This window comes from Mustela lutreola, chromosome 6 (genome assembly GCF_030435805.1).
Source record: "Mustela lutreola isolate mMusLut2 chromosome 6, mMusLut2.pri, whole genome shotgun sequence".
Lineage (NCBI taxonomy): Eukaryota > Metazoa > Chordata > Mammalia > Carnivora > Mustelidae > Mustela > Mustela lutreola.
The window spans coordinates 33,987,021-34,006,286 of NC_081295.1; the positions used below are offsets into that span (position 1 = coordinate 33,987,021).

The window sequence follows — 19,266 nt, forward strand, 5'->3', positions numbered from 1 at the left end:
TTTCAAAATTCAGTGAAAGTGAAAATAGATAACTAAACCTAAAAATTATCTTCTTAATGGTTTTTCTCTCAAAATTCAAAAAGGGGGGTGCCTGGTGGGTCAGTTGGTTAAGCTCAGGTCATGATCCCAGGGTCCTGGGACTGAGTCTTACATCAGCTCCCTGCCCAGTGGGGAGCCTATTTCTCCCTCTCCCTCTCTTGTTCTGCCTGCTTGTGCTCTCTCTCTCTGTGTCAGATAAATAAATAAAATCTTTTTTTAAAAATTCAAAAAAGGAAACACACATTTAAAAAATACCGTACATCTGAATCACTTTCCCATATTCTTCTTAATCTGCACATTAGTCTCCTTCAACTTCCTTCAGTTTCTCACCCTCCCTTATAAGGTATTTTCACAGCTGATAAAACCTCATTCTTTTTCTTTTTTTTTTTAAGATTTTATTTATTTGACAGACAGAGATCACAGGTAGGCAGAGAGAGAGAGAAGGGGAAGCAGGCTTCCTACGGAGCAGAGAGCCCAACGCGGGGCTGGATCCCAGGATCCTGGGATCATGACCGGAGCCGAAGGCAGAGGCTTTAATCCACTGAGCCACCCAGGCACCCCAAAACCTCATTCTTTTTTTTTTTTAATTTTTTATAAACATATATTTTTATCCCCAGGGGTACAGGTCTGTGAATCGCCAGGCCAAAACCTCATTCTTTAGCCATACTTTTTAATTCATAAGAGATACTGTTCTACTTTTTAATAATTTTTATAAATAGATTTTATAAAATGAAATATTAAAACAAGGATTCATTTGATGGAAAACAATGGTCGGTTTACCATAGGATGCATGACTCAAATGCATCACCATAAAAATGATGTTCTGGGGCTTCTGTGATTCACATATGAAATACATGTTAGGGAAAGGAAAGAACACAGCAGTGTGCAAATATGCAAGAATTAGAAATGCTGCTGCTTCAGCATAAACACCCAATAACCACAAACTCAGTAATGCTTGTTCAACCTCAAAGAAATTAATCACAGGCTAGGCCAGTGTAAAATGGACTATGGGAAATATCAAACATCACGGGATTTAATTTTAGTGACATTCATGCACCAGTTGAATAATTGTGGAGTAACACTTTCCTCTTTTGGACAGCCGTAGCGATTTATATGCTTACAGTAACTATCATGAAGATAAATTAAAAATAATTACTATATATAGAGAAGGATTTGGAGGTTATTTTTCTAGTATTTTTGTTCATTTCTTTCCTGAAAGGATGGGTGGTTATAAGGAACCCCAGCTAAAATTTTATTTTCCAGGGCTGTAGCAATTGGACTGTGACAATATCCTTGGAAACCAAGGGAGTGAATGGAAATTACAGCATGGAGCCCAGCCCCTGAGGTCCTTTAACTATTAAGAGGTCACACAGCCCCTGAGGGTTTACAAAGGACATTTATTTTTCTTCTTAATTTTATTTTCTTAAGCCCAAAGATCACGTCCTGGAAGCCTCCTGGGGGCTTCCAGAAGCAACGGGAGCTGAGGAGCAGCCCAGGGATAAAGGCAGGAGGCTGCAGGCTTGGTGGCTGGCAGCAACAACTGTCAATGTTATGTTGCTGTTTATCCTGAATGTTTGATAAACACAATATGTCTTATATTGGATTTCTGAGAAACAGAAATGTTAATGAAGCTCCCATAAAACCACCGAACAGGAAACCGGTGGAGCCCAACAGTGATCTCATTTATATGTTTGAAGGTCAGCAGTGCGATGACCTTCAAGTCCTTAGAGGGCACCTCCTTAGGAAAGAAGACAAACACAGACAACACAGGTCCTGGGTGTTCTTAGGGGAAAGATTCCGAGGAAGGGATCGGTGACGCTCCGCCCACAAGACCCGGCAAGACTCCGCACCAATCAGAAGGCTATAGGGTAGAATGACTGTGGAGGAGGGTCTGTGGGGCTCCAGGCACGGCAGCAGGAGCTGGGACGTGATGATCAGAAAAGCAAAAAAACGGTCCTGGCTCTGCCCTCCAGGAGGAACTTCAAGTGCTCACGGGTACACGGCTTCCTTCAAAATGCCCTGGGCTGCTCTTTTCCCAACACCCTCCATGCCTCGGGGCTGTGGCGGTTGTGGGCCCCTTGCTCCCGCGCAGAGATCTCTGATCCTCCAGCCGGGGCATCCCTCCCTCCAGGAGCCTCCCTCGCTCCTGAGTTCCTAACTCTCCCTCACCCCCACCGCATCAGTCCGTGGATTCTGCCTCCTGCCACGCATCCCTCCTTAAATCCTGCAAACCACTCCTCACACAGAGATCTCCTCTCTCCCCTGTCTGCTCCTTCATCCCCTCGTGCCCTTGGCTGTCCATTATTTCAACTGAGCCTCCCTTTCTTTGTTTTTCAAATGGAGATGATAATGGTAACAAGACCCATCTTACAGGCTTCTTTAGAAGCTGAAGGGAGCGGGGTACACAGAATAACTTCCTGTACCACAGTGAATACTGAAGTAGTATTAGTTATGATTATTATTCTCATCAACTGAGAATACCAGAGAGAGGAAAAGGGATAAAAACAAGGCTGAAGCCCCAAAACACCATCCCAAACCTCTAATACCAAGTACATACACTGTGGTTATTTGCTCATTTGTTTCTATCTCCTACCAGACAATGAATTCATTCTGTCTAGAAAACAGTAGGAAGGTAACAAATGCTTACTGAATTTCAAAAACATTTACATCTAACTACATATCATATACTCATTGAATAGCCTTCTATGCCATTTTAATCAAATAGGGACTGGAGAGTTTGATTATAAAAATACATGGAATACAGATTTTTTTTTTTTTAAACCATGGCTTTATCCTCTGGTCTCAAAACTAAAAAATTACATAGGCAGAGTGTGCTCAGGCTTTAATGGAAAATGATGTTCAAATATTTAACTTTCCAAAATGTCATATTTGAATCACTTTACCATCACATATGCGAAGCTATGTTAGACAGTCAAGACATCTGCTTCCTTGGCCAGAAAGTGTAGGCGTTCATGGAGCTTGAAGCTAGAGATAGCAAATGTTAGAACAACAGCCTCCAGAAGCGGCAGGGTGGCCCATAGCCCAGGGCTGCCCACACTGGGGCCCTACAACGTCTGCGTCCCCAGTCAGAAGGGCTGCCAGAGGTAGGAGAATAAGGGGCTGCCTCCCCCAACCTCTCACAGTCCAGATCACAAGGCCCTAAGTTCACCTTGGGCCTCATTCAACTTCATTCAATAACACTTTGGTGGACTTGACAAGTCTTCACCCAACCACAGGCCCTCTCCAAGAGGTTCTTAGTGAACCAACACATGACACATAATCTTAGCTCCTTTTAAAGGAATTTCCCAGCTTTGAGATCTAATCGACATCGATACTGTGTACATTTAAAGTAAACAATGTGATGATTTAGTATATACATATACTGCAAAATGATTACCACAGTTAGTTAACATATTCATCACCTCACAATTCCCTTTTCCTGCATATATATATGAGTGTGCGTGCACACACATGTGTGTGGTTAGCATATGAAAGATCTACTCTTTTAGCAACTTCCAAGTCCATGATACAATATTGTTAACTCTAGCCACCATGCTGTAACTAAGTCCCCAGACCATACACATCTCATAACTGGAAGTGTACACCCTTTGCCAACGGATCCCCATTTCTCCCACTCCCTGCCCCTGGCAACTACCACTCTACCCTCTGTTTCTGTCAACTGAAGTCATACAATATTTGTCTTTCTCTCTCTTGTTTCACCTTGCATAATGCTAATGGTTCATCCATGTTTTTACAAATAACAGGATTTCCTTCCTCCTCATAGCTACACACACACACACACACACTACATTTTCTTTATTCATCTGTGGACAGACGCTTATGCTGTTTCCATATCTTTCCTATTATGAATAATGCTGCAAAAAACATGAGATGTATCCCTTCAAGATCCTGATTTTATTTCCTTTCAATATATAATTAGATGTGGGGTCATTGGATCGTATGGTAATTCTATTTTTTTAGTTTTTTGAGGAAGCTCCATATCGATTTCTATGGTAGCCGCACCAATTTACATTCCTGCCAGCAGTGTGGGAGGGTTCCCTTTTCTCCACATCTTCACCAACACCTGTTATTTCTTGTCTAGGTAACAGGCATCATAACAGGAATGAGGTGATATATCCTTGTGGTTTGACTTGCATTTCCCTGATGATTAGTGATGTTGAGCTTGTAGCTGTTCGTGCTCATGTACCTGTGGGCCATTTGCATATCTTCTTTGGAAAAATGTCTACTCAGATCCTTTGCCCACTTCTTCACAGTATTTATTTTGAGTTGGTTTGGTTGTTTTTTGTTTTTTTGTTTTGTTATTGAGTCACATGAGTTCCTTATATATTTCAGCTATTAATGCCTTAACAGATAGCTATGTAAATATTTACTCCTGTTCCATAGGCTGTCATTTCATTCTGTTGATCTTTAATTCCTTGAGAAAGACAAGCTACAGTTTTAAGGTTTCTGAAAAGGGGGGGCTCTGAATATGAGGGTGGGCAGGATAAGGCTGCAGGAAAAACTTCACACTGGCTAGTTTTGATAAACCTTGGAAGATGGACAGAGTAAACTAAGGTGAATAGGGGGGTATCATGGAAAGAATGGCTTTTAGCAAAGATGAGAAGTAGAAAGACCCTCAGGTACAATGAAGTATGTCTGGAGAACAGCATGGCTGCGACCTCAAATGAACAGATGGGGGAACAAAGATGAAGATGGATGATAAGGACGTAGCACGAAGGCACACCACGCCGGGAGTCTGGCAAATGTGCAAGTGAGGAACTCTGGAAGATCTGAGCAGGGAAGTGAAAGCTAACCACACAGTCATTTGCACAGTGGTTTGCAAAGGAACAATGATAGAGGAGAAAAGTTAGATGGCCACTGGAAAGTTGTAAGTAAGAAGGAAGGAGGTGTCAGATTCAGAAAATGAAAAGATGGAAAAGGATAGGGCCAAAAAGTGATTCGGACCCATCAAAAGGTGAGCAAGTCTGCAACCAGGTGAACCCAAAAAGATAAACTGTTACCTCTTCCCCCAAGTAGCTAGGCAGAGCATGACCAGGACTCTCGGGTTAGTGCAAGGAGTGAGACAGCTATGTTCATTGAAAATCTACTGTGCGTCAGAGACAGTACTCAGTGCATTATGTACTTTATCTCATTTAAGTCTCTACATCCAGCCATTCTAAGAGTTGTGCTTTATGATCACCAACTGACAGTGAAAAAATACAGATTCACAGAAGGAAGATGACTCACCTAGGCTTAGAGAAGAGGGAATAAAGAGGATTAATAACCAAGAGATATTAAGTAGAATAGGATCTATTAGCTGGACACTGGGCAACAATGGCCAACAGAGAGACTGTCCCTGCTGCTATATTCAAACACAGACCTGACTCAGAAGCTCTTCCCTTTCTTCCTTCTGCCCCGGCTTCCACTCACAAAGGAAGTCCCTGGTCTGAATTGGTTAATAGCATTTGACTATTGTCATGTTATGCCTACACTGAGGATACTAAGCCTAATTTTTATTTTTTAAAAATCATCATTACTTGGCTGAAAAGTGTTTTCACTTTTTCTTTTAAAAGTTTGATAATCACAGGAAACTACATTACTTTGTGCTCAATGGCTCATTATTTATATTTTAAGCAAGGAAGTCTGGCAATAACTCTCAGATTGATGTAAAGAAGCATTTACGTCAAAACTCGGGCTGTCTCACTCTTGAAGTACTTCCTTTCCTGAATCAAAGCAATTTTGATTCAGAATAATCCACCAGATGTCAAAGTACAAAGTACCAAAGTCTAATTTATAGGAAGGTACTTCATTAATTAGAACAGATTACACTAGAAAGAAAAATCCATCAATAATTTGCATTTTTTTTTAATATCTGGGATATTAAGAATTGAAATAAACATGGAATTCTATGACAATTAGAAAACATTGCCTCATCCACTTAATAAATATTTATTAAGCACTAAGCCTGAAGCAACATTATAAGCACTGTGAGAGGTACAGAAATTACTAAAGCAGGATACTGTTTCCAGGTGTTTCAGTGTGGTAGAGCATAAGACACAAGGGAAACAAACATTAATTCTAGGTTAGGGAATGTGGTTATTGGAAGACAATTCTGCATAGGTCTCTTGTATTTTTGCACACATTGTGAGTGAGGCACTGACTGTCCTTTGTTCTAAACTCTCTTTTCAAGGATATTTCTATAACACACAGCTCTGGAACTCAGCATGGTGTTTCTTCTAGGTATAAAGGGCAGTTTTGCTCACAATCCTGGAAGATACGATGTCTCTTTACAAAGCAAAGGTAGGCATGCTCACAGTCTAGTATAATAATGTGTCCTTCCAGAACAACAACAACAACAACAACAAAAACAGACATGTTTCCCAACCATTATACAAGCTTTGGGTTTCTTGAACTCAGTGATCCTCTCTGGTAAGGCAGTCCATTTTGTGTGCAGTAATGGAAACACCCTCTTCATGTCACCTGTGGGAACAGAGGCTCAGGGAATAGGTGCAAATAAGCTGAGAGTCATAGACTCCTGTTACTGTGAGTCATAACCTGTCCTCTGTCTCTGACTTTGGAGTCTCATGTCTTCTACCAGCATCTAAGAAACTGTGTTAGGCTAACTTGCCGGCTTGATTAAGCCAGTTAATCTCAGTCTTGACAGTCCTTGAAAGCAGGAGGCTGCAGAAATGGCAACAAATTCATTCCCTTTCTGCATCTCTGCCCTTTGGTATACCTCTTACACTGACTCTAGGCTCGGCCATGTAACTTCCTTGGCCAAAGGGACATCAGAAAACATGACACAAATAGAAGACAGAAAAGTACCTATACATTGAGGGATGCCTGGTTGGCTCAGTCGTTAAGCAGCTGCCTTCAGCTCAGGGCATGGTCCCAGGGTCCTGGGATGAAGACCTTCATCGCGCTCCCTGCTCAACGGGAAGCCTGCTTCTCCCTCTCTCACTCCCTCTGTTTGTGTTCCCTCTCTTACTGGTCTCTCTCTGTCTAATAAATAAATAAAATCTTTTAAAAAAGAGAGAGAGAGGGCGCCTGGGTGGCTCAGTGGGTTAAGCCGCTGCCTTCAGCTCGGGTCATGATCTCGGGGTCCTGGGATCGAGTCCCGCATCGGGCTCTCTGCCCATCAGGGAGCCTGCTTCCTCCTCTCTCTCTCTGCCTACTTGTAATCTCTATCAAATAAATAAATAAAATCTTTAAAAAAAAAAAAAAAAAAAAAAAAAAAAAAAAAAAAAAAGAGAGAGAGAGAGAGAGAGAAAGAAAAGTACCTATACACTGAGGCTTACCCTCTTGCTGGCTGTTTTTAGAATTTAGTTGTCAAGTGAAAAAGCACAGCCTAGCCTATTTGTGAGAAATATGTGCCCAGTGTCCCCTACCACCTCAGCCAAGAGCCTCACAATCACCAGGCATGTGAACAAGGCCAATTCAGGTCATCAAACCTCCAGCCAACAGTCCAGTTAACTGCTGATGTGAGAATGAATCCAGCATTGATCAGTAGAGCTGACTGACGGAGGAACTATTCAGCGCCTAGGTTTTGAAGTGGTTTGTTATGTGACAAAATTTAACAAACGGGGCAGAGGACAAGGCAAAAACTACTTCTGGTACAATATCTGTATCACAAATGCCACAGGGCTCGGCATACATCTGGTTAAATATGGTAACTCCAGCACTCAATACTGTGCCTCGAAAAGAGCTGGAGGTACCAACTGTTCCAGCTTTGTTTTGGTTTCTCCATCTGAACACTCACCATAAAAGCCACTTAATTTTCATCTCACAGGCAGACTATGAGCTTACAGGAACTGTGTGTGAATCTAGCAGGGCACATGGTGAAAGGGAAAAAGCATAATTCGGTGCTCCAGGAAACATGTTCCTGTGTGCGATAAGCAATTCTTTCACCTAAGATCTGATAATCATTTCACCTAATGATCTTGGGTGGATCATTTAAACATATTGAACTTCAGGGGGTGTCTGGGTGGTTCAACTCTTTAAGCATCTGCCTTTCGCCGTCATGATCCCAGGTTCCTGGGATGGATCCCTGAGTCTGGGCCCCCTGCTCCATGGGGAGTCTGCTTCTCCCTCTCCCTCTGCCTGCAGCTCTCCTGGCTTGTGCACTCTCTCTCTCTCCCTTGGTCAAGTAAATGTATAAAATCTTAAAAAAAAAAAAAAAAAAAAAACTGTACTTCAGTTTCCTTATCTGCATCATGGGAACAATAACACTATCTTCAGGAGCTTTGTGCCACAGGTGTTATAAAGGAGGCACTCTCTCAGAGTATCGGGCATTGTGGTGGAAGAGACGAAAGCTGGGAGTAGCATCAAACACTGTTAAAGGCCAACAAGTGACGGGCTCTTACATGCTTTCTCTCTCACATACACACAGGCACAAAATCAAACCATTTCCCAAAGTTAAATTAAAAAGCTAACTGGCAGAGGCTAAGTAACAGCAGGACTACATTATAGTCTATAGGAAAAAAAACTTAGTATATTATATTATTATATAAAGTGCTGTGTTATATAGAACACCACAGAGTACGTTGTTTGAAAGTCCCCTGAATTATATATAACCTTTCTGGAAGATGAATACCTGACAAAGTGTGAGTGTAGAAAATGAAACATTGTATCCACACACCTTAAAGGTCACTTTTCAGATATTCTGCTTCATTTCTGCAGTTGAAGATTAAATCCCTACTCTTTATTTATAGACATTTTAACTACTTCCCTCTTGATCCTCTACAGTATTAGGTTTCATCATATTTAAAACACTTTAAAAAAAGACTTTCTTTTATGATTTGGCATCTTTGAAAATTCTGTTTAACTGATGGTTGGCAACTGAGTGTAGCTGATAGTATCTCTTAGACATCAAAACCAAGATTTTTATTGGAATTATACAAATCAAACTTACAAATTACTCATGGGCCTAAGTTGGTTTTCTGGAGCATTTTAAGACCTTGGTAAGAGAAATTTTTTAAAAAATCACAATTAATTTTTATTCTCATTTATATGAGCTTTGTATAAAAAGTTCTTTTTCTACCACTTAAATCATAGTAAGTACTAAATAAATGACATTTAGCTAGCTATAAACATCCTGTCTATTTTAATCTCTGAAATAGCCATAAACATGTAGAGACATGAATGGAGCTAAAGACTACAATGCTAAGTGAAATAAGTCAGTCGGAGAAAGACAAATACCATACGATTTCACTCAAATGTGGAACATAAGAAATAAGCAAATGATCAGGGGGAGGGGGAGAAAAAGAGACAAATCAAGAAACAAACTCTTAACTATTGAGAACAAACCTACTGGTCACCAGAGGGGAGGTGGGTGAGAGATGGGTGAAATGGGTGATGGGGATTAAGGAGGGCACCTGTGATGGGTACCAGGTGTTGTATGAAAATGATGAATTCCTAGACTGTATGCCTGAAAATAATATAACGCTGTATGCTAACTGTACTGGAATTAAAATGAAATAAAATAATATAAAGCAACAAACATATCACCATTATCTCATTAGCCACTGAAAATCAAGCTCTGAAGTTCTACTGAACAAGACCACATGCCTTCAGCAACACACTTATCAACCATAAAAGGCCATTAGGCCAATTGTATCTCTCTCTCTGGAGCAAATCGTTGGAAAGCACTAAGACAAGAACATGCACAGAAAATAAAAAGTCAGAAACACCACATGTATTTATGGGCATTTTAAATTTTAACAAACTGTTTTACAGATGGTCCCTCTGGTCCTAAATCCAGAAACATCCCCTCCCCCAGTTCACACCCCCATCATGGGGCACTACTGTGCCACACTGCTTTACTGTGGGATGGTATCCAACAGCCCTCGGCTCAGATGCGAAGTCTGCTCTCCACTAGAGGGGACATCCAGGGAGCCAGCCTCCAGGAGGATCGCACCAGAACCCCAATCTCGTTCTGCCCCAGAAGGGTCCCCAACATTCACAGGTGTGGGGACGACTATCAAACTGACTGGTGGTTGCATGCCACTTCGGGAAACTTTGTCATCCTTCTTGTGTCGGCACCTTAACAGAAAAAAACAAACTACCCCAGCTTACCCGGAAATAGTCGCTGCATGCTGCTAGGACTGCCTTGTGAGCATGGAATTTCTGTTCCTCAGCAATGAGGGTGATGTCACAGAGGATGCCGTCACTTCTCTGCTGATTAAGCGCGGCCAGGACACTATCATTGTGAGATTCCGAGTGGCAGAGCCTCTGGCCCGTCAGCATTTCTTGAATACTAGGGAAGAGAGCAATCACATCAACACGCTTCCTCTCGCCAGCCCCTGCCGCCCCCCTGCGACCTCACACCTCCAGCACCAGTGTGGGGGGTGCAGATCCCAGCTCACCATAGGAAAGGGACCTTTTTGTCCCACTTCCTTCTCTCTACTCTTCTCTGGCCTTCCTTTTCTCTAATTCTCTCTTTTCCTCACCTCCTCAGGTGCCTTTCTCTTTCCTTCTAGTGCCTGTCTTTCTGAATCTATGTTTTGGTGTGTGTTCATCTCTGTCTGTGTATTGGACCGTGTCTGTGGGATTGTGCTTCTGGGCCTCTGTCCCCTCAAAACATATATGTCTCTGAGGGCAGGGCTTTCTCTGGATGTGTATCTGGATGTGTGTACCTATGTGACTCTTTCTTTTCTATGACTCCCCCCATCAACTCTCTTCCCTAGCTTTGTACCACGTGTGGGGTTCATGCAAGCTCAGAACATCATCACCACCATGCACTGATCTAGCACAGAATCCACATGACCTATGAGACTCACTAGACGTAAAGGAAGTTGTGTCCCCACAGAGGACAATACTACATTAGTATATAATGTAATAACATAAATACACAAAACAATACTGAGTAAATGTTGCTTATAAAAGAAAGGGCTGCCACTGACCATTCCGTGTAAAAGGCAATTATTTAAACCATGGCAGATGATTACTAAACTTGGGAAATTAGGTACCACAGGAGAACATCAAGAGAAATGTCACGGTAAAAGAAAAAAAAAAAATCTAAGGCTGAAAGTAAAATATATCTATATTATAGCCTTCAATCTCTGCATGTGGTCATTGTACTATATTTAGGGAAGACTATACAATTTTATTTTCTGTTCTATTTTTTGAAATTGCTAAATTTACTCATTGTGGAAATTTAGCCCTTCACTCCTTAGCCCATTTTAAAATAGTCATCCTGTGTCCTTTTAGAACTCCTAAGTGAAACTCCGGATCTTGCCAAAATAATGTGGAAGTGATGCCATAAACACATAACACACATAAATGTGTAGATAGCAATGAACAACTCCAGCCTAGATCTATGAATAGTCTCCATAGCACTCTAAAATCTCAGAACTAGCATCAGAAGGAAGGGTGAGCTGCACCGGTCACACGTTACTCACAGAATGAGAACAAGGGCCATCAAGCTCTGCTTCTGGCCTCTGGACTCTTCTCAGAGCTGAGGGAAGTACCACAGGGATGACTAAGCATCGTGTCTCCTATCCTGACAACTCCAGCACCCAGTTCTTCCCTCTCAGTGTGAAAGAGCCACTCACGGGAGCCAGGGAGTCCCCACTGGCCTAGTGTGCTTGGTTAGTTAGGGTTAGGGTTGGCTGGTGAACTACCCTTTAACCCAGACCACCACCTTCCGGTGAACCAAATGCTTCCCGTGAAACCCAGAGTACAGGCCCGTAAGCTTTACTGGACATCTCTGACTGGGAGCCTCAGAAATGTCAGAATTACTGAAGAAAGTAAAAAAGAAAAAAAAAAAAAAACTTGACAGGAGGTGATGATATAGGAAGTTCTCGTGGGAAGGTGGGAGGATTATTTTCAGTTGAAATGCAGCAGTGAGTTTTGAAATGGTTACTGTCATCGAATATTCATCTAGCGGCTCCAGCTATTGGCAGACATTTAAAATCAGTAACTAAAAAGCACGTTCAGAAGCATAAGTAACTTTTTAATACAAATTTCTATGCAAAGCCTGGAATGCAGCTGAATTAGCCTCCCTCAATTAAAGAAATAAGGAAATAGAATAGTAACAGAAATATCATATCTAAAGGAAAAGGAAATCTCCTATCTAAAGCTAAAGGAAAGCTTTAGGATAGTTTTTTGAAAAATCTTTCTTAAAAGGATGACATTTTTATATATTTCACAAACAACTTCCCATGTTCCATGAAGTATTCTTAGTGATTTATAATTATTAATTCACTTAATCATCCTAACAATGCTGTGAGGCAGGCACTATTCTTATCTCTGTTCTACAGATAAGAAAACCAAAGGTCCAAGATCAGGCATTTTGAGAACCTGTCGCCAAGAACACAATAATGTAATTCCCCTTCCCGCTTTAAAAAAAAAAAAAAAAAAGAAAGACAGAAAGAAAAAAAAAAGAAACAGTGATAAACTGTGAAGAAAATCTCAAAAATCTCTGACTGCCGGGGGTGGGGAGGAAATCACAAAGTCCATATTAACTTTATATTTATAGTATGCATAGTTATCCCAAAATCAAAGTTGCCTTTTAAAAGGAATATACATGTTATTATCTTTTTAAAGGATAATAACATGACATAGAGATAAGTAAGATCTGAAATGAGGCTTCAAAAATATGTATCTTTGCACTGGAACTAAGATAAGTTTGAATATAGACAACCAGATTCTAATTATTACTCATTTCTTTGAAATACTTATTGCAAATTTATTTGAAACACTTATTACTTTTCTCTCTTTTAATATCACCTTAAAAGTGAAATAAATGTATTTTAAAATTTCATTTTTAGTGGAACAATAGAATCTGTTAAAATAATTGCCTTAAATTGTTTCCTTACTCATTTTCCAAATATAGTGCCACAATTCGTGTCCTTATTATCAAGATTGAATCAGTATCTGCATTTCAGTTATCTATTGACAAGAAATAAATCTCACCAGGGAAAGAGCAGCTGTAAACTGAAATTTGGCAAGGAATAAAGGGCTCGGCTCTGAAACAATGGTGATGCCGCACAATTTCACAGGATCATTCTGCTGGGCTTGAAATAGTCAAGCTTCAAGAAAACAACATGCTAAATATTTAAGGCAACACTTGGCACAAGATCCCAAATATTTTGGAACCAATATGTTAGGAATCTTTAAAAGCAGAAACAAATACTCCAACATTTGGCAAGAAATAAAGGTCAATTAATCAACAAGTCTTTATTGTATTCTGGAAGTAACTTCCCACTCAACTCTCAGATATAAATCTGCAAAAGACTTCAACCCTCTAAATGTTAAAGCATGTGTGACCACGGCACACAGCTGGAAAGTGGCAGGCCCATCTCATGAGGGCAATGATTGTAAACGAGGGAGGAGGTGAATCAGAGACTATAAAGGACTGTGTCTAAATTAAGATTAGGGGCAGATACATGCTTGCAAATGGCCCTGTTGACATCTATAATTTATAACAAATCAGCACACTCAACTTTCCAACAATGTCCCTCCATTATTTGGAAAGCAATGAAGAAAAAAGGAAAAAGATATCCTTAAAACTTCCTGAGCTACTGAAAACAAAGCAAAACAAACAAAAAACATGAAACATGAAGCACATTACCCCAGTGTATACGGATTTGGATGTCGTCCTAAAATTGGGAAAGATCATCCTGGGAAACAATGTTGCCACCTTAAAACTCACCGGTAAGTGCAGAAGGTGACCTAGCTTCCCCAGGACAACCCCAATAGTCTTTCCTCTGAGGAATCCCCTAGAACTACACTGTGCAATACAATAGCCGCTAGTTACAGGGGGTTATTGGCCACTTGAAATGTGGGTAGTGCAAATTGAGATGTGTTGTAAGCATACAATGCATGCCCTCATGCACTCCATGTCAGCTGTAGTATGAAAAAAGAATGCACAATATATTGATTCCATGGTAATATAAAAATATTTGGGCATACTGAGTTAAATAAACTATATAGTTAAATTTATTTCACCTGTTTCCTTATACTGTTTTTAAATGTAACTACTTGAGAATTTTTCATTATATAGATATATGGTTCACATTATGGTCATATCAGACAGTATACAAGTCCCTCATTCTTTTCTACCTGAACAATAATAAGGGCTTGGGGTATCCCATCTGGCTGCCGAGGAGCATGGCTGTTCCTGTGTCTCACAGGACACAGCCTTGGTGGGTACAACAGGGGAAGCCCCAGACTCTCTGAGCAGCAGATTTTCTTTTCCGCACGCCAGAGAGCATTTGATTGGCCATGTGTCAGCGTTCAGTAGCAGGAAGATAAATAAATGAGCTCTCAGGGAACAGGACTATTCATGACTTCAAGTCTTTAACTTTCATTCTGGAATTGATGGCAAAAACCAAGAAATCAAATGCAGAGCACAATGTTCATAACGTGGTACACCCAACTCTGAGGGAAGCTCTGCCAGAGTGCAAATCACTACTTCTAAGCTATAGAGTTAACGTTTTGATCACAGAAATGTCACAGGGTCTCATTCACATAAAGTAAATTTTGACTGAATTTAGTCAGTTTTTAAGATGGAAATTCCAAAACAGCTATCTGGTTTTTAAACATCTGCATTTCAGATTTTAAATTTCAAGTCAGGGATACCTGGGTGGCTCAGTCATTAAGCGTCTGCCTTTGTCTCATGTCATAATCCCAGGGTTCTGGGATCCAGCCCCACATCCAGTTCCCTGCTCAATGTGAAGCCTACCTCTCCCTCCCTACTCCCCCAGCTTGTGTTCTCCCTCTTGCTGTCTCTGTCAAGTAAATAAATAAAATCATTAAAAAGAGAGAAAGAGAGAACAAGAGAATAGTCGAGTTTCAATTCATCTGTATATAACTGTTCAATTTTCCCAACACCATTTATTGAAGAGACTACCTTTTTTTCCATTGGACATTCTTTCCTGTTTTGTCAAAGATTAGTTGACCATAGAGTTGAGGGTCCATATCTGGGCTCTCTACTCTGTTCCACTGGTCTATGTGTCTGCTTTTATATCAGTACCATGCTGTCTTAGTGATCACAGCTTTATAATAGAGCTTGAAATCAGGCAATGTGAGGCCCCCAGCTTTGTTTTCCTTTTTCAACATTTCCATACAAATTTTAGGATTGTTTGTTTCAGCACTCTGAAAAATGTCATTGGTATTTTGATCAGGATGGCACTAAAAGTATAGATTGCTCTGGGCAGTGCAGAAATTTTGACAATGTTTATTCTTCCAATCCATGAGCATGGAATGTTTTTCCATCTTTAAGTTGATCGTTCTCTTAGACCATAAAAAAGATAAAATCTAAATGGACGAAAGACCTTAATGTGAGACAGGAATCCATCAAAATTCTAGAGGAGAACATAGACAGTAATCTCCTCAACACTGGCCACAGCAACTTCTTTCAAGACACATCTCCAAAGGTAAGGAAAACAAAAGCAAAAATGAACTTTGGGGACTTCATCAAGATCAAAAGCTTCCACACAGCAAAGGAAACAGTCAAGAAAACAAATGGCAACCTGCAGAATGGGAGAAGATATTTGCAAATAACACTACAGATAAAGGGCTGATATCCAAGATCTATAAAGAACTTTTTAAACTCAACACCCAAAAAACAGATAATCAAGTCAAAAAATGGGCAGAAGACATGAACAGACACTTCTCAAAAGAAGACATACATATGGCTCACAGACACATGAAAAAATGTTCATCATCATTAGCCATCAGGGAAATTCAAATCAAACCCATATTGAGATACCACCTTATACCAGTTAGAATGCCCAAAACTGACAAGGCAAGAAAGGATAAATGTTGGAAAGATTGTGGACATAGGGGAACACTCTTTCAATGTTGGTGGGAATGCAAGATGGTACAGCCACTTTGGAAAACAGTGTGCAAAGTTAAAAGTTAAAAATAGAGCTACCATATGACCCAGCAATTGCAGTACTAGGCATTTACCCCAAAGATATAAATGTAGTGAAAAGAAGGGCCACATGCCCCCCAGTGTTCATAGCAGCAATGTCCACAATAGCCAAACTGTGGAAAGAGGTGAGATGCCCTTCAATAGAAGAAAGATGTGGTCCATATATGTGATGGAATATTACTTAGCTGTCAGAAAGGATGAATACCCAACTTTTGCATCAACATGGATGGAACTGGAGGAGATTCTGCTTAGTGAAATAAGTAAAGCTGAGTAAGTCAATTATCATATGGTTTCACTTATTTGTGGAACATAAGGAATAACATGGAGGACATTAGGAGAAGGAAGGGAAAAATGAAGGGGAGGAAATCATAGGGGGACGAACCACAAGAGATTATGACTCCGGGAAACAAACTGAGGGTTTTAGAGGGGAGGAGAGTGGGGGGATGGGTTAGCCCAGTGATGGGTATTAAGGAGGGCATGTATTGCATGGAGCACTGGGTGTTACACACAAACAGTGAATCATGGAACATTACATCAAAAACTAATGATGTACTGTATGGTAACTAACATAACATAATTTTAAAAATAGAATAAGAAAAAATAAAATAAATTTCAAGTCAATTCCTGTGTCAATGTATACCTACTATTTAGGTATACAAATAATATGCAAATAGTTTCCAAGTAAGGCCACCAATAAGGTATTACATACTTATAAATTAAATGCAGTCAAGTAGCATAAAGAGATTCATTTCTCAAATACATTATATCAGAAAGAAAAGCTTGAACAAAAAAAACTGATAGTACTAAAATTATTCATGATTATCTCAATTCAATCTATTGATTAATTATCAGGTGAATACCCTAATCACTTCAATTCCACAGTCAAAATATTTCTATACCAATTAAAAACATTAATATTAAAACAGCCCTATTATTTAAGAGGGAGAGCTGTTAACGCCATAATGGAACTCAATTTTCTTTTTTATAGAACATTTTAAAATTTGTAAATACCTTCAAATGAATGCTAAACAACTAATAGCAATGGTCAAAATAATAAGCAACGAGGACACAATATGCTTAAGGAATGTTTAAAAAGTATTAAAGATTATACAGAAAGGAACTTAGTGATAAATGAATGGTTTCATTTCATTCCTCCCTTTATTCATTCACTCAACGAACATTTATTTAACCTATGCCAGGTCCTGTGTGCTAGGTACTGGAGATAAAGCAGTGAACAAACCAAACTTGGTAGCAACCCTTGCAAAACATTCGGTTGAGTGAGGCAGTTACACAAATAATCTGGCCTCCCGGAGGAAGTAATGCTGGAGCTGGTGGGGGAGGGGTACGAAGGATGAGAGTGAGTTACCGTGACAAGAAGGGGAGAGAAGAGTTTTCCATTGGGGAAGAAGAGCAAGTCCTATGTATGATCCTGAGGTAGGAGGGAGCATGGCCCTCACACAGAATGTTAATTCTTCAAACCCTGAGGACTGGGGGGTGGGATGGGGGGGGAGGGGGTAGTGGGGGCAGGTCTAGGGTCTGGAGCTTAGATAAAGATTCGGCTAGAGGAGTAAATCTGGGACTCATCCACATAGAGAAAGTAGGAAAACACACCTGTGTCTCTAGAACACAGTTCAGAGACAATCAACAGTTAAATGTTCCAGAGAAAAAATGATAGAATTCAAAATACAGCAGGATGGCTGGGCTCAGTGGGAAAGGACTGCCCTTTGAGTAGCAGGAGGGAGGGAACAGGTGGAACTCCTCAGGCACCTGGAGGGCTTGGTGGGTTAAAGTCTCTGCCTTTGGCTCAAGTCCTGGGATCAAGCCCTGTATCAGGGTCTCTCTGCTCGGCAGGGAGCCTGCTTCCCTTCCTCTCTCTCTGCCTGCCTCTCTGCCTGCTTGTGCTCTCTAGCAAATAAATAATAAATAAAATCTTAAAAAAAAAATAAACATATTAAAACTCACCTTTTTTTTTTTTTTGGTTTATTGAATATGAAAATTTAGTGGAACTAATCTCCACGGGACAATGTAGCCATGGAAACAAGGATACCTGGGTTCATCTGGGTTGGGATATTGTTAGTCAAATGGATCAAAAATGCAGGAAGCAAGAAAAATTAAGGATTCAAAAGAGTCATAGACTCTCAACTGAATAAGAAGGGAAATGAGGAAAAGGGGCGGGGTGGGGGGGATGATGGGTTGGTAGAAAGTAGCAAGGCCAGTAGATGAGACATTGCAAAGAGGTCAAAGTACAGCCACAGTGGGGGAAGGTAAACCAGCAGGCTAGACAGAGAGGAGGTCCTGGTGAGAATAAAGTGGCTGATGAGGTGATCAGAAATAGAGCAACTACTAAAAAATAACTTTGAGACAAATGCACATAGGTCCTGAGAGCAAGGGGTTCAAGGTCCAACGTATGACTGTGGGAGTGGATGGCTCAACGTTAGGAGACAGTTTTTGGAGATAAGCAGGTTGAAGATCCCAGGTCACCAAGTTGGACAGATTCTCCATGCAAGCACTGAGGATACTGGGAAACTGTAAAGGGTTTGTGATGAAGAAAAAACACTGTAAGCTGGGTTCCAGGTGCTCAGCAAATGAGGGGAAATGACCCTGACAACCGGGAGAGGAGAGAGAGGGAGGAGTCCAAGAGCACCAGGATGAGCATATCTTTGTTGGGTTTCGTTACTGTTGCCTTCTCAGACAACCAGCTCAAGGAGGAAGGATGGAGAAGCAAAACTGTCCCAGGAGACAACAATCTCTCTACCCAGACCCCAAATACACAAGATGGGAGGAGATAAATGGAACCTCAGGAGAGGACAGGTCTCAGTGAAGTCAGCAAGGTGCGAAGAGATTTTCAGGATGTTGGAGGGGTTCCAGCCGCACACACAATCATGGTGAGAGAGTTCCTCAGGGCACAAAGGTAGTTTGAAAATGGGGAAGGGAGAAGTCTGCATCACAGCAGAGAAGGAAAGATCACTCTGGAGATGATGGTGTAAGTGGAGGACAGATGGCAGTGGGATCAGAATTGATCAATAAAATCAGAAACAGAAGATTTAAAATAAAAAATAACTTTGAGACAAATGCACATAGGTCCTGAGAGCCAGAAATGAACCACTTGGCTAAGGTGGTGGCAGATACCACGGTCTCTATGTGCTATGGTCTCTACATGCTATTTTGGCTGGATGCCTGATCTAGAGCAGGATTTCTTAACCTCAGTCACATTGACATTTGGGACCAGATCGTTCTTTGCTATGCAGAGTTGTTCTGCATATTATAAGATGTTTAACAGGATCCCTAGTAGATGTCAATAGCACCCCAACCCCAAGGACCACCAAAAATGGTGGCAGATACTGCAC

At 40.8% G+C, this 19,266-nt stretch overlaps 1 protein-coding gene across 6 annotated transcripts in view; it reads right to left on the reverse strand.

The window, feature by feature from the left end:
- The window catches only part of KLHL32 (kelch like family member 32), a 248,709-nt gene that overhangs the window by 182,374 nt on the left and 47,069 nt on the right, over positions 1–19,266 (reverse strand). For 5 of the 6 annotated variants that reach the window (XM_059177034.1, XM_059177032.1, XM_059177031.1 and 2 more), the window contains exon 3: positions 10,114–10,294. In XM_059177034.1, the coding sequence (XP_059033017.1) occupies positions 10,114–10,294 (181 nt within the window). Of the gene's footprint in view, positions 1–10,113; positions 10,295–19,266 lie in introns of those variants that run through there. The other variant, XM_059177036.1, reaches the window with a different exon arrangement.